Genomic DNA, 27,699 nt, shown 5'->3' on the forward strand with positions numbered 1-27,699 from the left:
CTTTTATTTGAGGACTATATTTATGTTCTAATCTTCTTGGTTGCAGGAAACCCTGTAAGGACGTTTGCTTATATGAACATTAATATCTCAGACCCAGACTTCAAAAAATGTGAGTTTCTCTGCAATGTATAAACCAATGTATATGTGGACAACCCTGTGTGTGGTTTGCTAGAAACTGTGGCCATGTGTGACTTCTAAATGACAATATATTCCATGTGGGTGGTTTCACACACAGTTAACAAACTTTTTTTTAAGATTTATTGCATTTAATTTGCTTTATAGGTCTCTCTCTTCTGAATAAGACAAAATGGAAGGGTGGAGTATTGCAAATAGAAATGGCCAAGGAAAGTTTCTTGCATAAGTAAGTACTCATCACACCCTATTTATTTACTTAAAGGGGTTGTCCGTTCACAACATAATGATGATCTATCCATAGGATGTCATCAATATCGGATAGGTTGGGGATCCGACAGCTGGCACCGATTAGCTGTTATGTGTTCCAGTGGCGGCTGGATATCAATGCTTGGAATGGAGCTGCAAAGCGCATCTCCGTTTAATCTATAGCGGCTTCCTCTATTCAACAGAATCTGAGCCATTCAGCAGTACCCGGCAGCCTGGATGGAGCCGCGCTTTGCAGTGCTGTTCAAAGTGTTAACATCCGGCCGCTAATGGAGCAAATAACAGCTCATTGGTTTTGGTTCTGGGTTCCTGACCCCCAACTATTTTGCTATTGAAGACTTATATTAGGACTGGATGATGAATATGATGTGACTGGACAACCCCTTTAAATTTGTGGTTTATCAATGCAGAGATTTGAAAACTTATGGAAGTTGACAGGGAATTAGAAATTCCCAGAGCCCTGCATGTGCAATATCAGGATTTTCTTGGTCTTAAATCTATCAAATTGCGTTGTATTCTAGTAAATTCATCACATCTGGACTTAAAAGCAAATCGCTTATTGGAAAGTAGAGTAACTTCAGCTTTCTAGCTGAAAAGGAAACTATCACTTGATTCTTGCTGCCCAAACCACGAGCTGCATGAATGGCACCAGTGTGGAAATTCAGAGAAGATACAGTTTAACGATCCAGCCATGGGTTATAGGGAGAGATGTGACTAGACCAGCACTGTGCACGGCCAGCTTCCACACCAGATGATCAACTAGAGTGGTAGAAGCTGCCCAGGGCGGTGCCAGACTGGTTTAGTCTCTTCCTATAGTCCATGGACCGGATCATTAAACTGTATCTTCTCTGGAACGCCGCACCGTTTCAGTGAAAATAAAAAAAAAAATATGCCTGATTGCAATTGAGTAGCCAGGCTGGGATTCATGCTGTCTGTGGTTTGGGCTAAATTAACTTACCAACAACTTCACTTTAAGGATTTGCAACATTGCCCAGTAGATTGGAATTAGTATTTTTCCTCTCACCCATGACAGCACCCGAAATAGAGTGGGATCCATCTTATCACTGACAGGAAGACAAGAACACAAAATAAAAAGGCAACGCCCACCTCCTTCTTCAATGTGGTGTCCTGTCCTTTAGATGTAACAGCCGTGAATCATGGAACACCATGGCATGTCCTGTAGCAACCTCTAGTAAGAATGGCAGTGAGTACAAGGGCCCAGTTGGGTGTTGGAATGCTAACAGCAATCTGGGAGAATCTACATTTAATGCTTCAGTACCTGCCTATGCCTGGCGTGTGGCTTTCAGCCTGGCGTTTCCCACTTGGTCTGATGCCTGGCGTGTGGCTTGCAGCCTGGCGTTTCTCATTTGGCCTGGAGCCTAGCTTTTCTCGTTTAGGTGTTGTGGCTTGGTTGGTTAAAGCGCCTGTCGTGTCTGGTTAAAGCGCCTGTCGTGTCAACAGATCCTGTGTTCGAATCTCAGTAGTGTCTGGCCTCATGTATTGTATATTGGGCCGTCTGGCTTCGTGTCTTGGGTGTTGGGCCGGTCGCCTCCCGTCTGGCCTCGTGTCTTGGGTGTTGGGCCGGTCGCCTCACGTCTGGCTTCGTGTCTTGGGCCGGTCGCCTCACGTCTGGCTTCGTGTCTTGGGTGTTGGGCCGGTCGCCTCCCGTCTGGCCTCGTGTCTTGGGTGTTGGGCCGGTCGCCTCACGTCTGGCTTCGTGTCTTGGGCCGGTCGCCTCACGTCTGGCTTCGTGTCTTGGGTGTTGGGCCGGTCGCCTCACGTCTGGCTTCTTGTCTTGGGCCGGTCGCCTCACGTCTGGCTTTGTGTCTTGGGTGTTGGGCCGGTCGCCTCACGTCTGGCTTTGTGTCTTGGCTGTTGGGCCGGTCGCCTCACGTCTGGCTTTGTGTCTTGGCTGTTGGGCCGGTCGCCTCACGTCTGGCTTCGTGTCTTGGCTGTTGGGCCGGTCGCCTCACGTCTGGCTTCGTGTCTTGGGGGTTGGGCCGGTCGCCTCACGTCTGGCTTCGTGTCTTGGGGGTTGGGCCGGTCGCCTCACGTCTGGCTTCGTGTCTTGGGGGTTGGGCCGGTCGCCTCACGTCTGGCCTCGTGTCTTGGGGGTTGGGCCGGTCGCCTCACGTCTGGCCTCGTGTCTTGGGGGTTGGGCCGGTCGCCTCACGTCTGGCCTCGTGTCTTGGGGGTTGGGACGGTCGCCTCACTTCTGGCCTCGTGTCTTGGGGGTTGGGACGGTCGCCTCACGTCTGGCCTCGTGTCTTGGGGGTTGGGACGGTCGCCTCACGTCTGGCCTCGTGTCTTGGGGGTTGGGACGGTCGCCTCACGTCTGGCCTCGTGTCTTGGGGGTTGGGGCGGTCGCCTCACGTCTGGCCTCGTGTCTTGGGGGTTGGGACGGTCGCCTCACGTCTGGCCTCGTGTCTTGGGGGTTGGGACGGTCGCCTCACGTCTGGCCTCGTGTCTTGGGGGTTGGGACGGTCGCCTCACGTCTGGCCTCGTGTCTTGGGGGTTGGGCCGGTCGCCTCACGTCTGGCCTCGTGTCTTGGGGGTTGGGCCGGTCGCCTCACGTCTGGCCTCGTGTCTTGGGGGTTGGGCCGGTCGCCTCACGTCTGGCCTCGTGTCTTGGGGGTTGGGCCGGTCGCCTCACGTCTGGCCTCGTGTCTTGGGGGTTGGGCCGGTCGCCTCACGTCTGGCCTCGTGTCTTGGGGGTTGGGACGGTCGCCTCACGTCTGGCCTCGTGTCTTGGGGGTTGGGACGGTCGCCTCACGTCTGGCCTCGTGTCTTGGGGGTTGGGACGGTCGCCTCACGTCTGGCCTCGTGTCTTGGGGGTTGGGACGGTCGCCTCACGTCTGGCCTCGTGTCTTGGGGGTTGGGACGGTCGCCTCACGTCTGGCCTCGTGTCTTGGGGGTTGGGACGGTCGCCTCACGTCTGGCCTCGTGTCTTGGGGGTTGGGACGGTCGCCTCACGTCTGGCCTCGTGTCTTGGGGGTTGGGACGGTCGCCTCACGTCTGGCCTCGTGTCTTGGGGGTTGGGACGGTCGCCTCACGTCTGGCCTCGTGTCTTGGGGGTTGGGACGGTCGCCTCTCGTCTGGCCTCATGTTTGCCGTGCCACTTCAAGTTTGGCCTCATGTCTCGTGTTTGGCCTGCCTGAAGGCATTCTGGCTGCTTCATAGTTGTTGAATAGCCGGCCACCTCAGATATAGGGTTTTCTTCGCCTGCCTCACTGTGTGACTTGACCCTTTTGCAACCTATGACGTATAGGTACGTCATAGTTCGCCTCCTCCTTTTTGGTGCTTTCTCCAAAAGGGGAGTGATTTCATCAGCTGACATGTGTCCCTAATAGCCGCAGATAGAATCGCGATCAATCTCTGACAGCGGCATTTCACATGATAAAAATATTAAAAAAAATTCAAATCACCCCCTTTTTGCCCCATTCAAAATAAAACAATAAAAAAAATCATAATACACATATTTGGTATCGCTGCATTCAGAATCACCTAATCTATCAATATATAAAAAGGATTACGGTAATCCAATCGGTAAACGACGGAACAAGAAAAAAAATCAAAAACGCCATAATTTAAGTTTTTTTTTTTTTTTTTTTTTTTGTCGCTGCAACATTGCAATAATGGGCGATCAAAACATTGTATGTATCCAAAAATAATGGCAATAAAAACGTCAGCTCTGTGCACAAAAAATAAGCCCTCACCCGGCCCCGGATCCCGAAAAATGGACACGTTACGGGTCTCGGAAAATTTGTGTTTTTTTATTTTATTTATATTTTTTACAAACTTTGGATTTTTTTTCACAACTTAAATTAAAAAAAACTATACCTATGGAATTGTACTTTTTTTTGCAATTTCATCACATTTGGAATTTTTTCCCCTTTTTTCAGTACACAATATGGTCATATCAATGGTGTTCAAAAGTACAACTCGTCCCACATAAAACAAGCCCTCACATGGCCACATTGACGGAGAAATAAAAAAGTTAAGGCTCTGGGAAAAGGGGAGCAAGAAACGAAAACGGAAAAACCCAAGGTGGTGAAGTGGTTGATGGGGCCTTCGGTGGAGAATGACTTTCAGTGGCATGAACAACTTTGGGGGCCATGGCATTTGCCTGGTTAGGCAGCCGACTTGGAGCTTTCACCATTGTCTGAAAGCTTCACTACTCTTCAATAGCAATACTGCTGATATTGGTAAGGACCGCCTCCGGATGATACCGTCAGTCTGTGGTGATTCGAATGAACAACAAGGAGGGGCCTTAATAAAATACAGTCTTCATTGAACTGGTCTGCATTTAACATCTATGTCCAAGTTTGTTCTCTTGGTAGGAGGTGTAACTGGTTGTGCTAATCAGAATGAAACCATTGTACAGGTGCATCTCACTAAATTAGAATATCATCAAAAAGTTCATTTATTTCAGTTCTTCTATTCAAAAAGTGCAACTCATATATTATATAGAGTCATTACAAACAGAGTGATCTATGTCAAGTGTTTATTTCTGTTAATGTTGATGATTATGGCTTACAGCCAATGAAAACACAAAAGTCATTATCTCAGTAAATTAAAATAATTAACAAAAAACACCTGCAAAGGCTTCTTAAGCGTTTAAAAAGGTCCCTTAGTCTGTTTCAGTAGGCTTCACAATCATGGGGAAGACTGCTGACTTGACAGATGTCCAGAAGGCTGTCATAGACACACTCCACAAGGTCCCAGAGTTCCAATTTTCATTTGGAAATCCAGGTCCCAGAGTCTGGTGGAAGAGTGGAGAGGCCACAATCCAAGCTGCTGGAGGTCTAGTGTGAAGTTTCCACAATCAGTGATGGTTTGGGGAGCCATGTCATCTGCTGGGGTAGGTCCACTGTGTTTTATCAAGACCAAAGTCAGCGCAGCCGTCTACCAGGAAATTTTAGAGCATTTCATGCTTCCTTCTGCCGACAAGCTTTTTGGAGATGGAAATTTCATTCTCCAGCAGAACTTGGCACCGGTCCACACTGCCAAAAGTACCAATGCCTGGTTTACACACAACAGTATCACTGTGCTTGATTGGCCAGCAAACTCACCTGACCTTAACCCCATAGAGAATCTATGGGGTATTGTGAAGAGGAAAGATGAGAGACACCAGATCCAACAATGCAGACGAGCTGAAGGCTTCTATCAAAGCAACCCGGGCTTCCATAACACCTCAGCAGTGCCACAGGCTGATCGCCTCCATGTCACGCTGCATTGATGCAGTAATTGATGCAAAAGGAGCCCCGACCAAGTATTGAGTGCATTTACTGAACATACATTTCAGTAGGCCAACATTTCAAATTTTAAAACCATTTTTCAAGCTGTTATAAAGTATTCTAATTTACTGAGATAATGACTTTTGTGTTTTCTTTGGCTGTAAGCCATAATCATCAACATTAACAGAAACACTTGAAATAGATCACTCTGTTTGTAGTGACTCTAAATAATAGAAGTTTCACTTTTTTATTGAAGAACGGAAATAAATTAACTTTTTGATATTCTAATTTTGTGAGATGCACATGTAAGTCTAGTGTGGGGAGTGTTAAAGATGGACTGGTTGACTTTATTCTTAGCAAAATCTCTGTCCCCGTTATCCTTCTAATTGGAGTTGGTCATGGTTGTTAAGCCAAATTAAATTGTAAGTTCAGTTAATATTTGACTTCTGGAGTCTTAATTCGGACTGATTGGCATTTAAGTTGGTTAATCATTTAGGTTCCAGGTTATCCTTCTAGTGGGATTTGTAGCTTGGGCATGGCTAAGCTGAAGAAAACCAGTGCAAGTCCAGTTGATCCTCCTGGTCTGATGTCATAAGATGGACTGTTAAGTATTTAAGTTGATAAATATCTACATTTAAGTTTACCCTCCTAGTTGGAGGTGTAAGATGGAGATGGCTGCGCTAAGCTGAATAAAACCACCTTAAGTCCAGTTAATGCTTCTAGTTGCAGTCACAAAATCGCCTTGTGGACGCTAAGTGATTAAACCATCAATGAACTTGACAGTAAGAAGTCGGGCGGCACTATACAGGTCTGCCCCCTAATAAAGGTGCGAGTTGGACTCACCGGTATGGGGGTCGATAAACCATCAATATCCCAGTCTATCCTTCTAATTAGAGTTGCACGACAGACATGGTCAATACCGGACCTGGTGAAAATATTCCAAGACCAGGGTATCCTCCTGGTTGATGTTGGAAAATGGACTCATTGGAAATTAAGTTGGTGGAGCTATTATACCCAATAAGTATTTTGGGATTGAAATCATAAAAATGGTAGATCTTACATGAGTACTCCCTCCCTATCAGAGGATCCCTTGGTCATTCTCTCTCAGGTGCTGTGATGGGGGGAAAAAATGATTACTTCCCGGTAATTTGATTTCTATATCTCTTCATTGGGGGACACAGGAAACCATGGTTGTATGCTGCCTTTTCTGAAACCTTGATAGCACCTGTATCTATTCCCTCCCTGTGGCTTAAGGTTGGTGGTGGTTCTCAACCTTAACTACTCACAATGAAAAATGAGCTTGAGTGAATGTATAAATAATGCCTAAATTATAATCCTTATTCTTGTTGACTCCTACTTGACTTCTTGGAAACCACGTTGAAGGAGGGAGTTGGAGTTGCCTTTTTATTTTGTGCTCTTGGCTTCCTGGCCAGTGATAGGGTAGATATATATCTCTCTCAGGTGCTGGCATGGGTTTCAGGAGAATCAAATTACCGGTAAGTAATTATCATTTTCTGTTCTGTGCAGGTTGGAACAAGAGAGACTAGCGGCCAAAGAGAAGAAGAAACATAAGGAACAAAGCCGCCCACAAAATGACCTTTTGAAGTCTCTAGAAAAAGCTGGCGTCACTGACTTTCAGATGAAAGCAGCCGTACCGGGCACTGAAGTTCCCAATCATAAGGCAGGTCATCTGTGAAATGCTAATACTCTTATTTCTTTTTTCCTGTTCATACTGATGTGTTAATACTTTGTGCAATGGCATTTTGCTGATTTGAATTACGTTAATTAGGTATTTATTAAAGTAAAAAATAATCAGCTTAGCAGCATTGCTAGTGAGGTTTCTTTTATAACATACAGTGAAGGAAATAATTAATTGATCCCGTGCTGTTTTTGTAAGTTTGCCCACTGACAAAGACATGAACAGTCTATAATTTTAAGGGTAGGTTAATTTTAACATTGATAGAATATCCAAAAAAAAATCAAGAAAATCACATTGTATAAATTAGATAAATTTATTTGCATTTTGCAGAGAGAAATAAGTATTTGATCCCACTACAAACCATTATGAGTTCTGGCTCCTAATCAACTCGTTACCTGCACTAAAGACAGCTGTCTTACATAGTCACCTGTATAAAAGACTCCTGTCCACAGACTTAATTAATCAGTCAGACTCTAACCTCTACAACATGGGCAAAACCAAAGAGCTTTCTAAGGATGTCAGGGACAAGATCATAGACCTGCACAAAGCTGGAATGGGCTACAAAACTATAATTAAGACGATGACTGAGAAGGAGACAACTGTTGGTGCAATAGTAAGAAAATGGAAGAAATACAAAATGACTGTCAATCGACATTGATCTGGGACACCATGCAAAATCTCACCTCGTGGGGTATCCTTGATCATGAGGAAGGTGAGAGATTAGCCTAAAACTACACAGGGGGAACTTGTTAATGATCTCAAGGCAGCTGGGACCACAGTCACCAAGAAAACCATTGGTAACACATTACGCCTTTTAAAGGTTTAAAATCCTGCAGTGCCCACAAGGTCCCCCTGCTCAAGAAGGCACATGTGCAGGCCCGTCTGAAGCTTGCCAATGAATACCTGGATGATTCTGTGAGTTATTGGGAGAAGGTGCTGTGGTCAGATGAGACAAAAATTGAGCTCTTTGGCATTAACTCAACTCGCCGTGTTTGGAGGAAGAAGAAGGATGAGTACAACCCTAAGAACATCGTCCCAATCGTGAAGCATGGTGGGGGTAACATTATACTTTGGTGTGTTTTCCTGCAAAGGGAACATGACGACTGCACGGTACTGAAGAGAAGATGGATGGGGTCATGTATCGCAAGATTTTGGCCAACAACCTCCTTCCCTCAGTAAGAGCATTGAAGATGGGTCATGGCTGGATCTTCCAGCAAGACAATGACCCAAAACATACAGCCAAGGCAACAAAGGAGTGGCTCAAAAAGAAGCACATTAAGGTCATGGAAGTCTCCAGACCTTAATCCCATAGAAAACTTATGGAGGGAGTTGAAGCACCGAGTTGCCAAGCGACAGCCTCAAAATCTTAATGATTTACAGATAATCTGCAAAGAGGAGTGGACCAAAATTCCTCCTGACATGTGCGCAACCCTCATCAACTACAAAAAACATCTGACTGCTGTGCTTGCCAACAAGAGTTTTGCCACCAAGTATAAAGTGTTGTTTGACAGAAGAATCAAGTACTTATTTCTCACTGCAAAATGCAAATAAATGTATCTAATTTATACAATGAGATTTTCTGGATTTTTTTTTTTGGGATATTCTATCTCTATGTTAAAATTAACCTACCCTTAATTATAGACTGTTCATGTCTTTGTCAGTGGGCAAACTTATAAAAACAGCAGGGCATCAAATAATTATTTCCCTCACTGTATATGTTGAAACCGTTTAGCCGTATATCTTATAGGTGGTGGGTTGTTCAGAAAGCCAATTATTTTACACACCTGCATTTTGGCTATTGAAATCTGTCCATTCTTGTGACTGGTAGTCATTGGCTGGAGATGCGCATGATTGATTGTTTATAGGACTGCTGGAAATGGCTGATTGCTTCACTTGGCAGTCCCATAGACAATGAATGTAGGGGTGGCTGAGCATGTGCAACTCCACTCCATTCAGGGTGGAGCTCCAATCTCAGGATCGCTGGGGTTCTTAGCGATTGGCAAGTTATTTTCCATCATATGGATGGGGGATTATAACTTTTTTTTTTTTTTTTTTTTTGGAGGGATAGGGGGAGAGAGGGTATAAACTTGTTCTAAATTCTGTCTAATATTGTTTAATCTAAGAAATCTCAGAAAATGTAGGTCTGGGATTAAAATGAATCTGTCAGCAGGTTTTTGCGACTTCATCTGAGAGCAACATGATGAAGGCAAAGAGAAGCTGAATCCAACCATGTATCACATAGATTAGTGGGTGCAGCCGTTCTGACACAATCAGAGCTTTTAGATTTAGCATGAAGCAGAGCTGAGAAAGCTAGCCCCACCCACACCAGGCTCTGTATGTAGAAAGTCCATAGACAGGTTCTTATCACAGGAGGGGTCGTGTCAGACTAGTGCTAATGGGACCAGCTAGTCACAGCAGTGATAAGCTAGTAGTGCTAAAATAATCATTGTAAGCAAGCAAAAGGCTCTTGTTAAGAGAGGCACAGCTGAAATCTGTTTAACCTCTACAGCATTCTGTCTTCAGCTTACAAAGCAAAATCCTACTGACAGATTCCCTTTTAAGGATGTTTGATTAGTCCAGAAAACTGCAAGCATGAAGACTGTCTAATATACTGGGCTTTAAACCCACCTTTCTTCACCCACCTGCATTTTTAGATTTGGGATCCAGTTAGGATATTACATTATTTTGCTTTTGTAGATTTTCAAGTAGACAAATCACATTAAATTGTAGTTAATCTAAAGTACCGGTCTAAAGGAAAAACATAGTGCTGGCTGTGCCTGCTGATAAAAAAAATCCCTGTAAACTGTGTGCAATAACTGAGAATGATCAACTGGCCGACACCTTTATAAACTTTACAATTTTTTTCGGTGACCTCTCGTACTATTCGATCACCTTACATGGTTGTTCTCAAGTTGTCTCTTGAGCAGCTCAGGGAAATGCATTCTCAATAGTCTCCTCGCTTCATGGTTTCTAGCAGGGCGGGCTCTCCTTGAGTGACAGCTCTGGTGTAACACATTCACCTTTCAGTGGTTTGTTCTGGCATGTACACTGCTATCACTGTACTTACACAAGAAATAACAAGACATTTGAACAAGCACACAACAAGAGGCAGGAGCAGAGAGAGCTGTGATTAGGAGACCTGCTGTGAAAGCTGGAGGAGATCAGTGATGGTCAGCTAACTACCCTAGAGAAATCTATGGGCTGGAGAGAGGTGGCTGGTATGTTAAGAGAGAACTCCTGGAATGTAACTGCTGCAGACTATAATGAAACTGCAGAAAACACTGTTCGTTAACAGGTTTTATAACAAACAGGATTTACCATACCGATGCCAGTATTTAAAGCGAGTAAAGCAACAAAATTGCTCTTTGTATCGCATTGCTTCAATTGTTTTTGAATGACATCTGTTCTCTCTTCAGAGCTGCTTTGGAGAGACAATCTCAGTCACGTACTTAACCCTCAACTGGTGAGGTGGGGTTTTTGTCACGCAACTGGTGAGGTGGGGTTTCCTATACCCCAGTGTTTAGAAATCTCTTATTTTTACAAAAAATGCAAAGATCACATTTGTTTTAATCGTTTTCTTATTGGCGATTGATTACACATGAGTATAACAAATTGTTGACACCCACAAATGGATGGAAGCTAGTGAGACACGTATCTTCATAGCAGCATTTTTCAATGAATGGCAGCCGAACAAAAATTCCCTGGGGTGTGGCAAACCCCACCTCACCAGTTGAGGGTTAAGAGTGCTTTATTTGGAAGTCTTAAAAAATGTCTGAAGCAGCTTGGTTTTGTACCAAAGTGTCTAAGGAGCTTAATAAAAATGAAATTACCAGAAGATTAGGTGTCAAAAGAATTTCTGATTTAATATTTATATATATTTTTTTTGTTCTTTTTAGAACTGGGTGGTGAGCAAATACGGAAGAGTCCTGCCTGTGCTTCAATTAAAGGGGAACAATGAAAGCAAGATATCCTTTTTTTAATTTAGCAATTTATTTCTGAAACTTCTCAGGTAGGAAAATTGCTGTTACTTTTAGGAGACAACTGGACTGTAATCGGGGTATGTGCATATGTTCAGGATTTGCTGCGTTTTTGTCCTGTTTTTTTTTTTTGCAGTTTTGTCACAAAAAACCTGAAGGATTTCCTAGTGCCAGTAAAGTGAATGAGATTCCTGAATTCTCATGCACACGTTTCTTATTTTTTTCCCTTCACAGATTTGTTGCTGTGTCATATTTGCAGTTTGTCAATTATTTCAGCGTTTTTGCAGCATTTTTCAACTATTTTAATGAATGGGGGGGAAAAGCATGGGAAAAAAGTGCTTTTTTATGCTGTTTTTCCTGCCACAACAAAATGTTTTAAAGCAGGTTTTTCTGCTGGGAATAACCTTATACAAAACTATACAGACCTGACCAGACATCAAAGTAGCCTCCAGTAGAAAAGGTAAACTAAATTTAAAGGGAACTTGTCAGGAGACTAATGCTACCTGAATTACAAAATCTAGAAAGGTTCGTTTGCTTCAAACAGCAAAGTACCCGACTCGATTAATTAGTATCTCCCTATTTGCAGAAGCCAGAAGGAAGCCATACAGTAGACGCTTCTCCTTGTGTTCAGCTTGTTTTATAAAGTATGGGCCAGAGTAGTCATTGCATTTCTGCCAATTTTTCAGAGTACCTCTCAATCACTTTTTGATTTGTGACAAATTCATCAAACAATCTTGCAACTTTTTTTTCTTCTGTGGTGTGTGTGTATGTATATGTGTAAAATATATATATATATATATATATATATATATATATATATATATATATATATATATATATATATATATATATATATATATATATATATATATATATATATATATATATTAGTACAGACCAAAAGTTTGGACACACCTTCTCATTTAAAGATTTATCTGTATTTTCATGACTATAAAAATTGTACATTCACAGTGAAGGCATCAAAACTATGAATTAACACATGTGGAAATATATACTTAACAAAAAAGTGTGAAACAACTGAAAATATGTCTTATATTCTAGGTTCTTCAAAGGAGCCACCTTTTACTTTGATGACTGCTTTGCACACTCTTGACATTCTCTTGATGAGCTTCAAGAGGTAGTCACCGGAAATGGTCTTCCAACAATCTTGAAGGAGTTCCCAGAGATGCTTAGCACTTGTTGGCCCTTTTGCCTTCACTCTGCGGTCCAGCTCACCCCAAACCATCTCGATTGGGTTCAGGTCTGGTGACTGTGGAGGCCAGGTCATCTGGCGTAGCACCCCATCCCTCTCCTTCTTGGTCAAATAGCCCTTACACCGCCTGGAGGTGTGTTTGGGGTCATTGTCCTGTTGAAAAATAAATGATGGTCCAACTAAACGCAAACCGGATGGAATAGCATGCCGCTGCAAGATGCTGTGGTAGCCATGCTGGTTCAGTATGCCTTCAATTTTGAATAAATCCCCAACAGTGTCACCAGCAAAGCACCCCTACACCATCACACCTCCTCCTCCATGCTTCACGGTGTTAACCAGGCATGTAGGGTCCATCCGTTCACCTTTTCTGCGTCGCACAAAGACACAGTGGTTGGAACCAAAGATCTCAAATTTGGACTCCTCAGACCAAAGCACAGATTTCCACTGGTCTAATGTCCATTCCTTGTGTTCTTTAGCCCAAACAAGTCTCTTCTGCTTGTTGCCTGTCCTTAGCAGTGGTTTCCTATCAGCTATTTTACCATGAAGGCCTGCTGCACAAAATCTCTTAACAGTTGTTGAAGAGATGTGTCTGCTGCTAGAAATCTGTGTGGCATTGACCTGATCTCTAATCTGAGCTGCTGTTAATCTGCGATTTCTGAGGCTGGTGACTCGGATAAACTTATCCTCAGAAGCAGAGGTGACTCTTGGTCTTCCTTTCCTGGGGCGGTCCTCATGTGAGCCAGTTTCTTTGTAGCGCTTGATGGTTTTTGCAACTGCACTTGGGGACACATTCAACGTTTGCCCAATTTTTCGCACTGACTGACCTTCATTTCTTAAAGTAATGATGGCCACTCGTTTTTCTTTACTTAGCTGCTTTTTTCTTGCCATAATACAAATTCTAACAGTCTATTCAGTAGGACTATCAGCTGTGTATCCTCCAGACTTCTGCACAACACAACTGATGGTCCCAAGCCCATTTATAAGGCAAGAAATCCCACTTATTAAACCTGACAGGGCACACCTGTGAAGTGAAAACCATTTCCGGTGACTACCTCTTGAAGCTCATCAAGAGAATGCCAAGAGTGTGCAAAGCAGTCATCAAAGCAAAAGGTGGCTACTTTGAAGAACCTAGAAAATAAGACATATTTTCAGTTGTTTCACACTTTTTTGTTAAGTATATAATTCCACATGTGTTAATTCATAGTTTTGATGCCTTGAGTGTGAATGTACAATTTTCATAGTCATGAAAATACAGAAAAATCTTTAAATGAGAAGGTGTGTCCAAACTTTTGGTCTGTACTGTATGTATGTATGTGTGTATATATATTTTTTTACATCATTGTGGCTTTTCCCTTTTCCAGATGTTGTAGACAAATTCATGAAATATAACTTTTTTTAAAAAGTTGCAAAACTTGGTGCAATGCTAATAATTTTGTGTTTTGTTGCATTTTTTGTAAAATGTACGACTTTTCCTGCTAAAAAGTCGCAAAACTTGTTAGACATAAGAAAAAGACAAATTTGGGCATTGCACATAATTCATGAATCGCATGAGCCATGTTTATGAATTTGGCTCTAAATAAGTCAGCGAAAACCTAAAGTTCAAAAAAAATAAAAAAGTGACTTAAAAGGAACCGGTCACCATGAAAATGCAGTATAATTTGCAGACACCATGTTATAGATCAGGGGGAACAGAGTAGATTAATATATAGTTTTGTGAGAAAAGATTCAGTATTCCCTGTGTTTTCATCATTTAATCCTCTACTTTTCAGTGACTGAGCTTTCTTTTGTATGGCTGTCAATCACCGATAGGACTGCCCACTGAACTAAAAATCCCCAAAAGAGCAGAGGATTAAATGATTAAAGCATAGGTTATACTGATTCTTTTACCACAAAACTATATACAGTGGCTTGTGAAAATATTCACATTCTTGGCATTTTGTGTGTATTGCTACCTTACAACCTGGAATTTCTGTTGTTTTTTTTTTTTTTTTTGAGGGTTTGCATCAGTTCATGTAAAGAACATGCTTATAACTGTTAACATTTGGTTTTCTTTTTATTGTGAAACAAACAACAAATAGGAAAAAATAACTGAAAACTTCAATGTGCATAACTATTCACCCCCCCTAAAGTCAGTACTTTGTAGAGCCTCCTTTTGTGGCAATGTGCAATCATGACTTGAATGTGATTTTTCATGTAGTACAAGTAGTTTTCCTTTACTCTAGTGAACATCATAAAATATGACCCCTCAAAGTATTGCCATAACGTTAAAAAACTGAACAACATTTCACTTGAGCAGACTCCTGTCGCTCAGCTGACGTGGCACCTGGATGGTGGTTATGATGATATAAGCAAGAAACGCAGAGGAGAATTCCCAGAATTTAAGAGTCCAGTAAAGAAGAGCAAAGTCAATTCTTATAATAATACCTGTAAGACTGATGGAATAGAGCACAATATCGGAACCCCTCAGGCCACGCTCCAAAAAGCTGCAGGCTCCGTAGAGTCTCAACACAAAGGAGGAAAGAGCCGGGGTTATGTGGGAAATAAAAGCATTAACAGTATGTCTGACGATGAGTATGACTCCGAAGAAGAGCTGAAAACTATTATTGAAAGGGAGAAAATGGTGACAGTAGATGAAAGACACGCTGAAGACGCTGATGTAGAAGTTGTGGATAACTCTTTCACACCCAAGTACAAAACTCATTGGGCAGAGGAAATCGGAAATCACGGGAGATTCAATAGTAACTCTAAAGATGACAATGGGTACGACTCTGCCGATACTGATGAAATCATCACCGTTGCAAGGACCAGCCAAAATTGCAGAAATGGTAAAAGTGAAAAGTCCCAAAAAAGTAACGTGGTCTCCACAGATTTCAGTAACTCAGAATTCCGTGTGAACCAAGAAAATGGTATGACGGAAGAAGGTGATCATTGTAATGACACAGAAGACAGTAGTGACTCCTGTTCAGATGAAGAATATAAGTCCATGATGCAAAACTGCTACCGACTGGATCTGGCAATTGAAGACCTTGAGGTACTCGCTAAAGAAGCCGATGAATTTGATAGTGATGAAGCTGATGAAAATGACGGTTCGGACCAAGAATACGACTCTGCAGGTACTGATGTTGTTAAAGCTGGTGCAAAATGTCTGCAGCCTGGTATTGTAAGTGAACAGAAGTGGTCAGATGGCAATGAAACGACAAAGAACAAATCTAAAGCTTCACATACTAGAGATCTAGGACCAGGTAACTGTAATATTGAACATAGCTCAGGAAGTAGGATATCCTGTTCCGAAAGCGCATCTGTGAAGCAAGATCCCTCAGTCAGAACATTAAACTCTCCTGGAAAAAAAGGTTCAAAATCCACTTCAAATGATGAGGATAATTCAGATGTCACCAGTGAAGGTGAAAAAGCAGAGACTCCGACATGGGAATCAACAAAGAACACCGCTGGTAATGGAAATCTAAAGAGAAAGAAAGGTATCGAGCCAGAGGATATTGTGGCTGCTATTTTAGAAGAAGATGATAGCTCAAATGATGGATCCAAATGGAAAAAGAAAAAAAATCCTCTGCCCCAGCCTCCCGCATTTAAAGGGCTGGGCTCACTGATGTCGTCATTGTCCGTGTCTGTTGACACAAAAGCTCCTGTATCTTGCACAAAGTCATATGGTCACCCGGAGACTGTCATCAATGAGACAAATGCAAATGCTACATTTAGTGAAGGTAAAGAACAGCAAGATTCTAAAAACAAAGCTAAAAGACCACCTAACACAGACCAGAAAGCCTCAACAGATGCCCACTGGAAAAGTAAAAGACTTAGTATTAGTAGTAGTAGCAGCAGCGATGAGTCCAGCAGTGAGAAGGAGTCCAGTTCTGCCACATCCCCTTTTCCTAAGCCAAAGGTGTCTCAGAAGAGCAGCTCCCAGGGGCAACCTAACGTAAGAACTAAACAGCTTCAGGATAATCAGAAGCGACTAGCAGCAATGGAAGAAAGAAGAAAAGAACGGGAGCAGCGGAAGCAGGCCATTCAAGGAGCTCTGCTTAAACTGGTGAGTGAATTCTTGGAAATGTTGTCGGGCTTGGTAATGGAGCTAAAGCTTTCTGCACTGTAGATTGACGTTTTCTGCACAACTCTATGGTTGATCTAGAACAACAACGCCACGAGTTACGGGGTTTTCTGAGATGAGTCTAAATTTCTTTCTCGCTGCAAATTGAAGAATGACGACAGCTGCTCATCCTCTTCTCTCAATATAACATCGAGAGAAGCAGGGAAAAAAGCAACTCGGGGGAATCCTGACAGTGAGCATGCTACGCACTGACAAGGTTCGCAATCTGCGGTGCGATATAGGCACGGAAGAAATTTAGGTGGAGCCCCCCCCCCCCCCCACAATACTCTTTAAAATGACAAATATCATAAAATATTGTGGGCTTCTGTTAATAGGATGCAGATCTGTGGTTCTGCGTAAATGACTTTTCAGATTTCTGCCTCATGCCTACTTAATGCAGAGGTGATAGTAGTTGTCAGAAAATGTTCTAAATTCTCATTTCTCGATCGCTTCATTGGGGGACACAGGACAGCATGAGTGTACGCTAACACTAAGAATTACAAACTTCCACATGTGTACTATAAGGCCAGTAAAATACTGAATTGGCCCAGCTACCTTTGAATATATAGGCATGAAATCAACTGGGTTTCGGAGCTAGACATATCCGCAGTGTCTGATCCGTCGGGATTTTACTGCTGTAAGCTCCAACCATTGCAAGAGCAGCAACTGCTCTCATAAAGTGCTACACCACTCTGCTTCCACTCACTGATGGGGCGTTAGGAGTTATTTCTAGATTTGGGGTTATAATTATCAGACGCACCCCAGCTCTGTATGTAATGGGCTACAGATTAATGGGTTATGAACTGTTACTATTTTGCCCTGCTTTTCAGGATTTGCAATCTGCAAAGAAGAGCCAACACATTGTGTTTGATTCTGAATCCGAGGAGGAAAGTGAAAAGGAAGACTCAAGTACAAGAAACGTACATAATGACAAAGTATGTTCTGTATGTGAGGTCAATCATGAGTAATATCCTATGGGAGGGTCGTTTGCATGACTATTGTCCATTAAAGTGTGGTCAAAATTAAATTAAAGTACCGGAACCTGATTACACTAGTGATGTTTTTAGCATTTTATCTACTGTTTTAATTTGCTACAACTGTTCCTGGTCCAGGAACTTCTGTGCTCTGGACACTACAATCATAACTCCATATTCCCCAATACATAGGCTGCTAGACCGCTGCGATGTATCCCCTCCTCCCCCCACACTTTTTTTTGTTTATCCATTAAAAGTTTTTCCCTTATTCACAACTGCTCTTTATGAAAACCACGACATGTTAATGTGATGCAAAACACATTATATAATTTAATGTGCATTATGGGAAATCTTTCTTGCCTTTTTTTTTTTTTTTTTTTAATATACACAGAAGACAAAACCTATCAATGCTAAGTTGTTTGACAGCAGTGGGGAAGATTCAGATGACGAAGAAGAGAAAGATGACGAGAGATTTGAAATAAAGACTCAATATGAAGGGCGATCTGGTGAGAAGGTCAGTCCCATCTCCTTTTCTGATGTAGGTCGGGAATACACAAGACGTTCAGTCATGTCATATTTCTTTGCATAAGCCCATCCTGATTAATCATGCTTTATTTCTCTACATGCAGCTCATGGTATTGCAGTCTCGCTTTGGAACCGATGAACGGTTCAAAATGGACGCACGATTTTTAGAAGACAGTAGCGAGGAAGAAGCCGACACTGGTAAGAACAGCTAACGACTCATCTTAAAGGGGTTCTCCTCCTTTGGGGACATATTTATTTTTTTTATATCAGCGATGGAGTGGTGCAACTAATTGAAGTTCCCTGCCCCTAGTATTATACTGACCAGCTACGGTCTTCATCTGTTATCAGTGATGCTTTGGACAATCTCCAGCAGTTTGTGACCTATCGGATTTCTCCAGTGTTTGCTGGGCAGTCTGGAAGTTACTACTCAATGTAAGTCTGAGGCCTGAACAGGGTCTCTTAGAGCTTGTGTATTGAGGGTATATTGAGAGCTTGTGACCATTACCTCTGACTTCCGGTCACTCAGAAGTTGGGGTGACAAGAGGGCGGCGCGGGACCGGAGCGACGCCGGGAACAGATGATCACTGTGGCTGGTGAGTGTAATGCTAGTGTCAGGGAACTTTAGATTAGTTTCCCCACTCCAGCACTGACATTAATAAAAAAATTTAAAAAAAAAAGTGGTGCTTTAATTGCATGCAATTAGTACTAAAACAGTTTTTGTAGCTGGGTTTCATTAAAAAATTTTCACTGTTTGCCTCCTATAGCAGCTGTATTACACTGTCTATTGCTGGCTGCAGAATAAGTTAATGGTGTCTGCCACGTTATCTTTACTTTATCAGATGCATTGAGTACATGATTTTGTTGCACTTACTATTATATACAGTACAGACCAAAAGTTTGGACACACCTTCTCATTTAAAGATTTTTCTGTATTTTCATGACTATGAAAATTGTACGTTCACACTGAAGGCATCAAAACTATGAATTAACACATGTGGAATTATATACTTAACAAAAAAGTGTGAAACAACTGAAAATATGTCTTATATTCTAGGTTCTTCAAAGTAGCTACCTTTTGCTTTGATGACTGCTTTGCACACTCTTTGCATTCTCTTGATGAGCTTCAAGAGGTAGTCTCCGGAAATGGTTTTCACTTCACAGGTGTGCCCTGTCAGGTTTAATAAGTGGGATTTCTTGCCTTATAAATGGGGTTGGGACCATCAGTTGTGTTGTGCAGAAGTCTGGTGGATACACAGCTGATAATCCTACTGAATAGACTGTTAGCTGCTTTTTTCTTGCCATAATACAAATTCTAAGTAAAGAAAAATGAGTGGCCATCATTACTTTAAGAAATGAAGGTCAGTCAGTGCAAAAAATTGGGCAAACTTTGAAAGTGTCCCCAAGTGCAGTTGCAAAAACCATCAAGCGCTACAAAGAAACTGGCTCACATGAGGACCGCCCCAGGAAAAGAAGACCAAGAGTCACCTCTGCTTCTGAGGATAAGTTTATCCGAGTCACCAGCCTCAGAAATTGCAGGTTAACAGCAGCTCAGATTAGAGACCAGGTCAATGCCACACAGAGTTCTAGCAGCAGACACCTCTCTACAACAACTGTTAAGAGGAGACTTTGTGCAGCAGGCCTTCATGGTAAAATAGCTGCTAGGAAACCACTGCTAAGGACAGGCAACAAGCAGAAGAGACTTGTTTGGACTAAAGAACACAAGGAATGGACATTAGACCAGTGGAAATCTGTGCTTTGGTCTGATGAGTCCAAATTTGTGATCTTTGGTTCCAATCACCGTGTCTTTGTGCGACGCAGAAAAGGTGAACAGATGGACTCTACATGCCTGGTTCCCACCATGAAGCATGGAGGAGGAGGTGTGATGGTGTGGGGGTGCTTTGCTGGTGACACTGTTGGGGATTTATTCAAAATTGAAGGCATACTGAACCAGCATGGCTACCACAGCATCTTGCAGCGGCATGCTATTGCATCCGGTTTGCGTTTAGTTGGACCATTATTTATTTTTCAACAGGACAATGACCCCAAACACACCTCCAGGCTGTGTAAGGGCTATTTGACCAAGAAGGAGAGTGATGGGGTGCTACGCCAGATGACCTGGCCTCCACAGTCACCAGACGTGAACCAAATCGAGATGGTTTGGGGTGAGCTGGACCGCAGAGTGAAGGCAAAAGGGCCAACAAGTGCTAAGCATCTCTGGGAACTCATCCAAGATTGTTGGAAGACCATTTCCGGTGACTACCTCTTGAAGCTCATCAAGAGAATGCCAAGAGTGTGCAAAGCAGTCATCAAAGCAAAAGGTGGCTACTTTGAAGAACCTAGAATATAAGACATATTTTCAGTTATTTCACACTTTTTTGTTAAGTATATAATTCCACATGTGTTAATTCATAGTTTTGATGCCTTCAGTGTGAATGTACAATTTTCATAGAAATGAAAATACAGAAAAATCTTTAAATGAGAAGGTGTGTCCAAACTTTTGGTCTGTACTGTAGGTATGAGAGGTTCTCCTCCCTCCTTTGTTAGTGTAGCTCTTCTGTCCTTACAATGGCTACTAGCAGAGGAGAAGTTACCAGACCTGTCCCTCATCCTTGTCCAATTGTAAAACAACTCCCGTGGGAAAAGCTGCTTTTCTATTGGAGGAGACTGATGGACAGGTCTGGTCAATGTGCCACTATATGTGATGAAAGCTGCACTAACAAGTGCAGGAGGAGAACCTGTCATACCTGTATAATAGTAAGTGTACACAAAATCATGTCCTCAACACATCTGATAGTGACTAGCCCCTTTAACATATGCAACTATGTTCGATCAGTATTGGAAGGGCATTTATCTAGTTAAAGGGAACCTAACTGCTACAAAAATCTGCAGCCATAAATTAAGTTGCATTTGGCTGAGAAACCTGGAGGTGTAATTTTATTGCAGAAGTGGCGCATTGTTAGAGGTGTAAATATTCCCTTTGCCCCACAATATACAGTCATGGCCAAAAGTATTGAGAATGAGACAAATAGTAATTTTTCCAAAGTTTACTGCTTCATTTTTTGTAATGGCAATTTACATATACTCCTGAATGTCAAAGAGTGATCAGCTTAACAGCAATTACTGTACTTGCAAAGTCAATATTTGCCCAGAAAATGAACTTTAACCCCCAAAACACATTTCAACATCATTGCAGTCCTGCCTTAAAAGGAGCAGCTAACATCGTTTTAGTGATTGATCCATTAACACAGGTGTGGGTGTTGATGAGGACAGGGCTGGCGATCAATCAGTCATGATTAAGTAAGAATGACATCACTGGACACTTTAAAAGGAGGCTGGTTCTTGGTATCATTGTTTCTCTTCAGTTAACCATGGTTATCTCTAAAGAAACATGTGCAGCCATCATTGCACTGCACAAAAATGGCCTAACAGGGAAGAGTATCGCAGCTACAAAGATTGCACCTCAGTCAACAATCTATCGCATCATCAAGAACTTCAAGGAGAGAGCTTCCATTGTTGTCAAAAAGGCTCCAGGGCGCCCAAGAAAGACCAGCAAGCGCCAGGACCGTATCTTAAAACTGTTTCAGCTGCGGGATCGGACTACCAGCAGTGCCTAGCTTGCTCAGGAATGGCAGCAGGCTGGTGTGAGTGCTTCTGCACGCACTGTGAGGCGGAGACTCTTTGAGCAAGGGCTGGTTTCAAGGAGGGCAGCAAAGAAGCCACTTCTCTCCAGAAAAAACATCAGGGACCGACTGATATTCTGCAAAAGGTACAGGGAGTGCACTGCTGAGGACTGGGGCAAAGTCATTTTCTCTGATGAATCCCCTTTTCGATTGTTTGGGACATCTGGAAAACAGCTTATTCGGAGAAGAAGAGGTGAGCGCTACCACCAGTCTTGTCTCATGCCAACTGTAAAGCATCCTGAAACCATTCATGTGTGCGGTTGCTTCTCAGCCAAGGGAATCAGCTCACTCACAGTCTTGCCTAAAAACACAGCCATGAATAAAGAATGGTACCAAAATGTCCTCCAAGAGCAACTTCTCCCAACCGTCCAAGAGCAGTTTGGCGCCCAATAATGCCTTTTCCAGCATGATGGAGCACCTTGCCATAAAGCAAAGGTGATAACTAAATGGCTCATGGAACAAAACATAGAGATTTTGGGTCCATGGCCTGGAAACTCCCCAGATCTTAATCCCATTGAGAACTTGTGGTCAATCATCAAGAGACGGGTGGACAAACAAAAACCAACAAATTCTGGCAAAATGCAAGCATTGATTATGCAAGAATGGACTGCTATCAGTCAGGATTTGGTCCAAAAGTTGATTGAGAGCATGCCAGGGAGAATTACAGAGGTCTTGAAGAAGAAGGGGCAACACTGCAAATATTGACTTGCTGCATTAACTCATTATAACTGTCAATATAACCTATTGGTACTCATAATATGATTGCAATTATATTTCTGTATGTGATATAAACATCAGACAAACACTAATAAAAACCAGAGGCCAGCAGATCATGTGAAAATATAATTTTGGTGTCATTCTCAAAACTTTTGGCCATGACTGTATATTTGACAAACATTTTCCATTGTGGTCTCCTATGACTTCCGAGGTTACTTGTGTGCTCTCCTTAAATGGATTGTCTGGCCTTGCGGTCAATCTGTTACTGCAGATTTCTGAATCCTCCGAGAGCACACTGTGCCCTGTAAGGGTTCTTCTGTGCCAGGAGCATGCAGGTATGCGATTTGCGTACTTCCAGCCACATTCCCACTAGACGTGTCCATCCTTGCTCAATACACTTGTCGGCTGACTATACATGAGGGTGGCAATAAGACGATGTAATACAAGTTGCATGCAGCATTGTGACTGTGACAGAGATTTTTGCTTTGCTTGTAAATTTAGTTGAATTTTGTGGCTGCTGCATCTGGGAAGAAGAAGATCCATAGCTTTCTTCTACAATTAATGTTTTACTTCCATATGCATAAAGAATATTAACAGCCTCCCTATGTTTCTGTGTAATTATGATAAATTGCCTGTTACAGAAAAAACCCCAAAATCACAGGCTGATGATGATAGTCTGTCGGCTGAAAAGAAGAAGAACTTGGACATCTTGCAAAGTGTTCTAAACGTTAATGTGGAGCCACAGCCAGCAAGCAAAAAGGCGGCTAAAGCAAAGATATTCAAGTAAGAAAATGTGTTGTATTACCTTGCTACTATACTGCAGTTTTACTACACTCAGTCAGTCCTACCAATGTCTCGATCCCCTGGTGACTGCAGGAATGGTAAACCATGGCGGAGTGGACAGATGTTGTGTGTGCAGTGATAGTGGGTACAGGTATAGACAGTATTTTGGAAAATCTAGAATTTAGGCACATCTTCAATTCGAAAATGCCCATCATCCTGGCGCATAGAGCATTATTTTAACCATTTAATTTTACCTAACAGTAATAGTTGTATAGATATTTTTTTAATATAGACAAATAAAGTTCATTTTTTAAGACTTGTCGCTGAAAGGTTGCTCCATTAGTTGTGCTTTATGACTTTGTAGTCTTTTAATTCTCCTCTTTAAATCAATTCCTTCCTCCCCAGTATGTATTTTTTTTTTATGAAATTTTACTTTGCTAGTTTATAGGTAGAAGTTTAGTACATAACATTAAAAAAAATATATCAAAACCAGTTTGAATTGAATTCACATAGTGAAAGAAGAGTGGGACAGGCGGAGACTCTGTAAGTGTCCGGCTGTATATACATAGAGATCAAATCAATGCAATGAAGTACATAGAGAAGAATACATCTATGTGTAAATGCTTAAAGATACTCCTGGTATTAGGTGACAGATTTGCAATACAGAAATGTATGAAGAGACCTGTGGGGCCAAAGCGTTATACTAGAGGTACAGGCAGCGGCCAAAACTAGGCATATCCAAAGTTGAGACGGTGATGGGCAAAGAAATCACATCGTAGAAACAGAGACTCTGGATGCCCACCACACCTTTAAAAGATTCAGGTAACATGGGCATACAGTATCATTGTAGTGAATGGGATATTTCTGACCACAGAAATACGATAAAGGGGCACAACATAGGCCCCACCGACTCGTCAATACACAATAGCATTTTGCTCGGCTGTGTTCTGAGTTGCTGAAAAACACGATTTATCTCCCAGAGGACGAAAGGATCGTCGTGAAATGCGACATGCTGGAACTTTATCTTCCATGACATCATCTGTCAGGGGGAGAGCTGAGAGCCCCCAATACACATTACACTGACGTCTGATCCAGATCCCTCAGCGGGTTTATTTGACACATTATTCGTCTGGTGTGTTTATGGGGTCCTGTATATTGCACCACTGAAGCCCCTTCTTTCTAGTAATCGCTAAGGGTTACAGATAAAATCTTTTAAAATGTCAGAAAACATCTTATTAATAAATTCCTTTGGCTGCTTTCCCAATAAATATGAACCAAATCTTAATGTTTCAGATTCTAGTCTTATGAAAATCAGGTGTATTGAGGCCGTACTCAGCTGGGCGCTTGGCTCATGCAGAATCTGAGTGCTTCTACTTGGTATTTTAAGTGATTTGTGTTGGGTTATTGAGACCAGGACTTTTGTCATTTGAAATAAAGAAAAAAAAAAAGTTATCCTTTGTTCACATGCAGTTTTTCGAGTAGATTGACTCCAACATGCACCTCAAAATGCTTGAAAAACTCTTCCTATTCATTTTTCTGTGAAATCCACTTTGCTGTTCATATGAGGAGTTATCTGAGCACTTTTTTTTTTACTGAAGAGGTTTGGAAAAAAAGCATGCCTGTCACTTATTTGAAGCGGATCTTCATGGAATCTGCTCCAAACAAGGCGCTGTCCAATCAGAAGACTGCAAAAATCACTTGTGGTGTTATCAACACTCTCTTTTTATTCTTCAGAGATCTGAATGCCCTTCAGTATGATCCCACCAAGGAGGACCATGTAATGTTTGAAACAAAAGCACAAGAGGAGAAAAAAGAAAGGTAAATGTCATAAGCTGAAGTGCATTATTATTTATTACCTTTTGCAAAACACAACATGATCTGTGATCCCAGTATACAGGATAAGCCTGGCTTCATAAATCTGTGAAACACATTGTTTTCTGATGGGGAAATCTTGGCCCTACAGCTGAGTCTCCTGACCTGAGCTAAAGGCTTGTGAGGCCGGTAGCCCGGCTCAAAAGACCTGGTGATCAGACCTGATCTTCCGATCCAAGCACGGTCCATGACTTGCAGATATGTGAATAGGGCAGAGCATAAGTGCAGTTTTTTTTGTCATACAAAGATACTTAAATTATTCCTTCACTATCGCAGCAACACTTCTACGTAATATTTCATGTATAACATGTCTCCAAATGACCTTATTAGAATACAATGTATGGGTCAATCATTTATTAACACATGTAATAGATGCTGCAGTATAATGCCCGCTGTCACCATAATAGACCCTCTTTAAAATAAACACACAGAAAGCTGTTTAAGGGGCGATTTTGTCCCTCTGGACCATAAAATGAAGCTGCAGGGTTAATGGTGTCATTACATCAGTCACCCCACTGCTCCTACTGAATACAAGGCCTCCTTCCTGACGTTGGGTATGTTAAAAGGTGGAAGATTTGTTCAATTCATTTCTGCTATTTATAATCCATCTTCTTACCATTCCATTTTAAGTTTTTTTTCCTGCATCTTGTGCATGAATTTCTGAAAACCCCAATCAGATAGAGAAGTCCCAGTTATTTTTTTTCAACAAGTCTGTCACAAGGCATCAAAGCTTTCAAGGTGCACTTTTTTTTATTTATTTTTTTTATTTTTTATAAAAGGTTTAAAAAAAACATAGCAAAAAAAACAGAAAAACATCCTAGAAGAGACTTATGCAAAGGAGTTGTTCCAATGTCATTGTATCTATAGACAGATTGCTCTTAAAGGGAACCGGACATCTTTTTCATGCTACTTGAACCTTTGGCAGCTTAAAATCACTGGTAGGTTACCTTGTACTACTTGTACTATCCCTTTAATTGCTGTAGGACCCCATGTTAAAGAAGAATAACCTTATACTCTCCTCCTTCCGAATTGGGGACATTCCAGTGCTGTCTGTGCTGGGTCTCCCAGCACTAGCGTGACATTGGCTGCATGTGACATATCAATCAGTGTCCACTGATTGGCTGCAGCGCTCACACTTGCCTTGCACGAAACTTGAACATCTGATGGAAGTTTGAGCGAAGCAACCCATCAGCGGCTGCTGATTGACTGCAGCGCTCATGTGACATTACAAATGTCGGTCACTGTTAGGCTGCTTCCCTTACACTTCCATCAGATATTTAAGGTTTTGCTCAAGGGAAGTGTGTGAGTGCTGCAGCCAATCAGTGGCTACTGATTGGCTGCAGCGCTTATGTGACATAATGTCAGTTGACTGTACATTCCCTTTAATACAAGGCTATGCTTTACTCCTGAATGTTGCAGTGTTTCAAAGAAAGTTTTATAAAAAAGATTTTTTTTTTTTTCTTCAGTAAAGCGGCAAGAAAGAAAAAGCGAATGGAAGCAGAAAAACTACCTGAAGTCTCCAAAGAAATTTTCCATGAGGTAATATTAGACTTTAAAGAGGTATTTGGAGCCCCAAAACCTCAAGCCACTGAGGAGCCGGAAACAACATGGGACAAAGTGGAGGAACCCCAAAAGATGGAAGTTGAAACCTCAATGTCACACGTGGAACTCAGTCTCCAGAAGTCGGAGGAGACTGCGGGATTCACGTTTTCTTTCTTTGGAAAAAGTACAGAGGAAAGCGCGTCTCCTGATGGTAAGATGGCTGGCGTGTAAGGCTCTTTTACTACATAACAACCCACTTATTATAGTGAAACACAAGCTACCTTTTATCTAAAAGAAATCTAGCAAATTCTTAGACTTGCAAGATTTAACATTTGTTTTATATTGCAAATTTAAGCGCCAAATAAACTCAATAAAATCTAAAAACTAAAAAACCCTATGTAATTATACCTGAAAACAAAAGTTAATATAATGTAAAAAAAAACAACTCAACTGGGCAATTTTTTTTTTTTTAACGCCACTTCTTCCAAGAGCCTTTTTATAGCCATATGAGAGCTTGTATTTTGTGGGGATAATGGCGATGGTTGGTGCGTGCACACTGCTATGTTGACGTAATACTTCAATAAAATGGCGCCAGAGACAGCGCCTGGGCATACTGTGATATCCGTCACCGTTTTGTTGAAGGCGCTGTATATGCGAATTTGCATAAAGTGTAGTGTGTTCAATAAAATGGCGCCGTAGTGTGGTATGCATATATAGATAGATATATCTATATCCCTTTCCGCCGGCTGCCATACTGACCCATTGACGCTCTTGAGGGAGAAACGATGGGTGCTGTAAATGCCACCGTCACTGATTGACAGCGGTATTTAAGGAGTAGCAGCAGTGGGCGGAGCTCAGCATAATGCAGCCATCATCTGCTGGTAATGATGCATGCTCGTATCAAAGCGGGCAACCCAACATGATGTAATGCTATATCGGGAGGGGCTGTCGCTCTCGTGAGGTTAGCAAGGCAAGTGCT

General features: G+C 42.1%; 1 protein-coding gene across 3 annotated transcripts in view; it reads left to right on the forward strand.

The window, feature by feature from the left end:
- NOL8 (nucleolar protein 8) overlaps positions 1-27,699 on the forward strand; it is a 40,089-nt gene that overhangs the window by 5,939 nt on the left and 6,451 nt on the right. For all 3 annotated transcript variants that reach the window (XM_073644324.1, XM_073644325.1, XM_073644326.1), the window contains exons 3-13: positions 47-109; positions 283-361; positions 7,164-7,317; positions 11,232-11,300; positions 14,753-16,570; positions 17,458-17,562; positions 17,993-18,115; positions 18,231-18,324; positions 23,165-23,306; positions 25,041-25,124; positions 26,645-26,931. In XM_073644324.1, the coding sequence (XP_073500425.1) occupies positions 47-109; positions 283-361; positions 7,164-7,317; positions 11,232-11,300; positions 14,753-16,570; positions 17,458-17,562; positions 17,993-18,115; positions 18,231-18,324; positions 23,165-23,306; positions 25,041-25,124; positions 26,645-26,931 (3,018 nt within the window). The remainder of the gene's footprint in view (positions 1-46; positions 110-282; positions 362-7,163; positions 7,318-11,231; positions 11,301-14,752; positions 16,571-17,457; positions 17,563-17,992; positions 18,116-18,230; positions 18,325-23,164; positions 23,307-25,040; positions 25,125-26,644; positions 26,932-27,699) is intronic.

This window comes from Phyllobates terribilis, unplaced genomic scaffold (genome assembly GCF_046119375.1).
Source record: "Phyllobates terribilis strain yellow unplaced genomic scaffold, ASM4611937v1 Scaffold_8__6_contigs__length_399053987, whole genome shotgun sequence".
In the NCBI taxonomy this organism is placed as follows: domain Eukaryota; kingdom Metazoa; phylum Chordata; class Amphibia; order Anura; family Dendrobatidae; genus Phyllobates; species Phyllobates terribilis.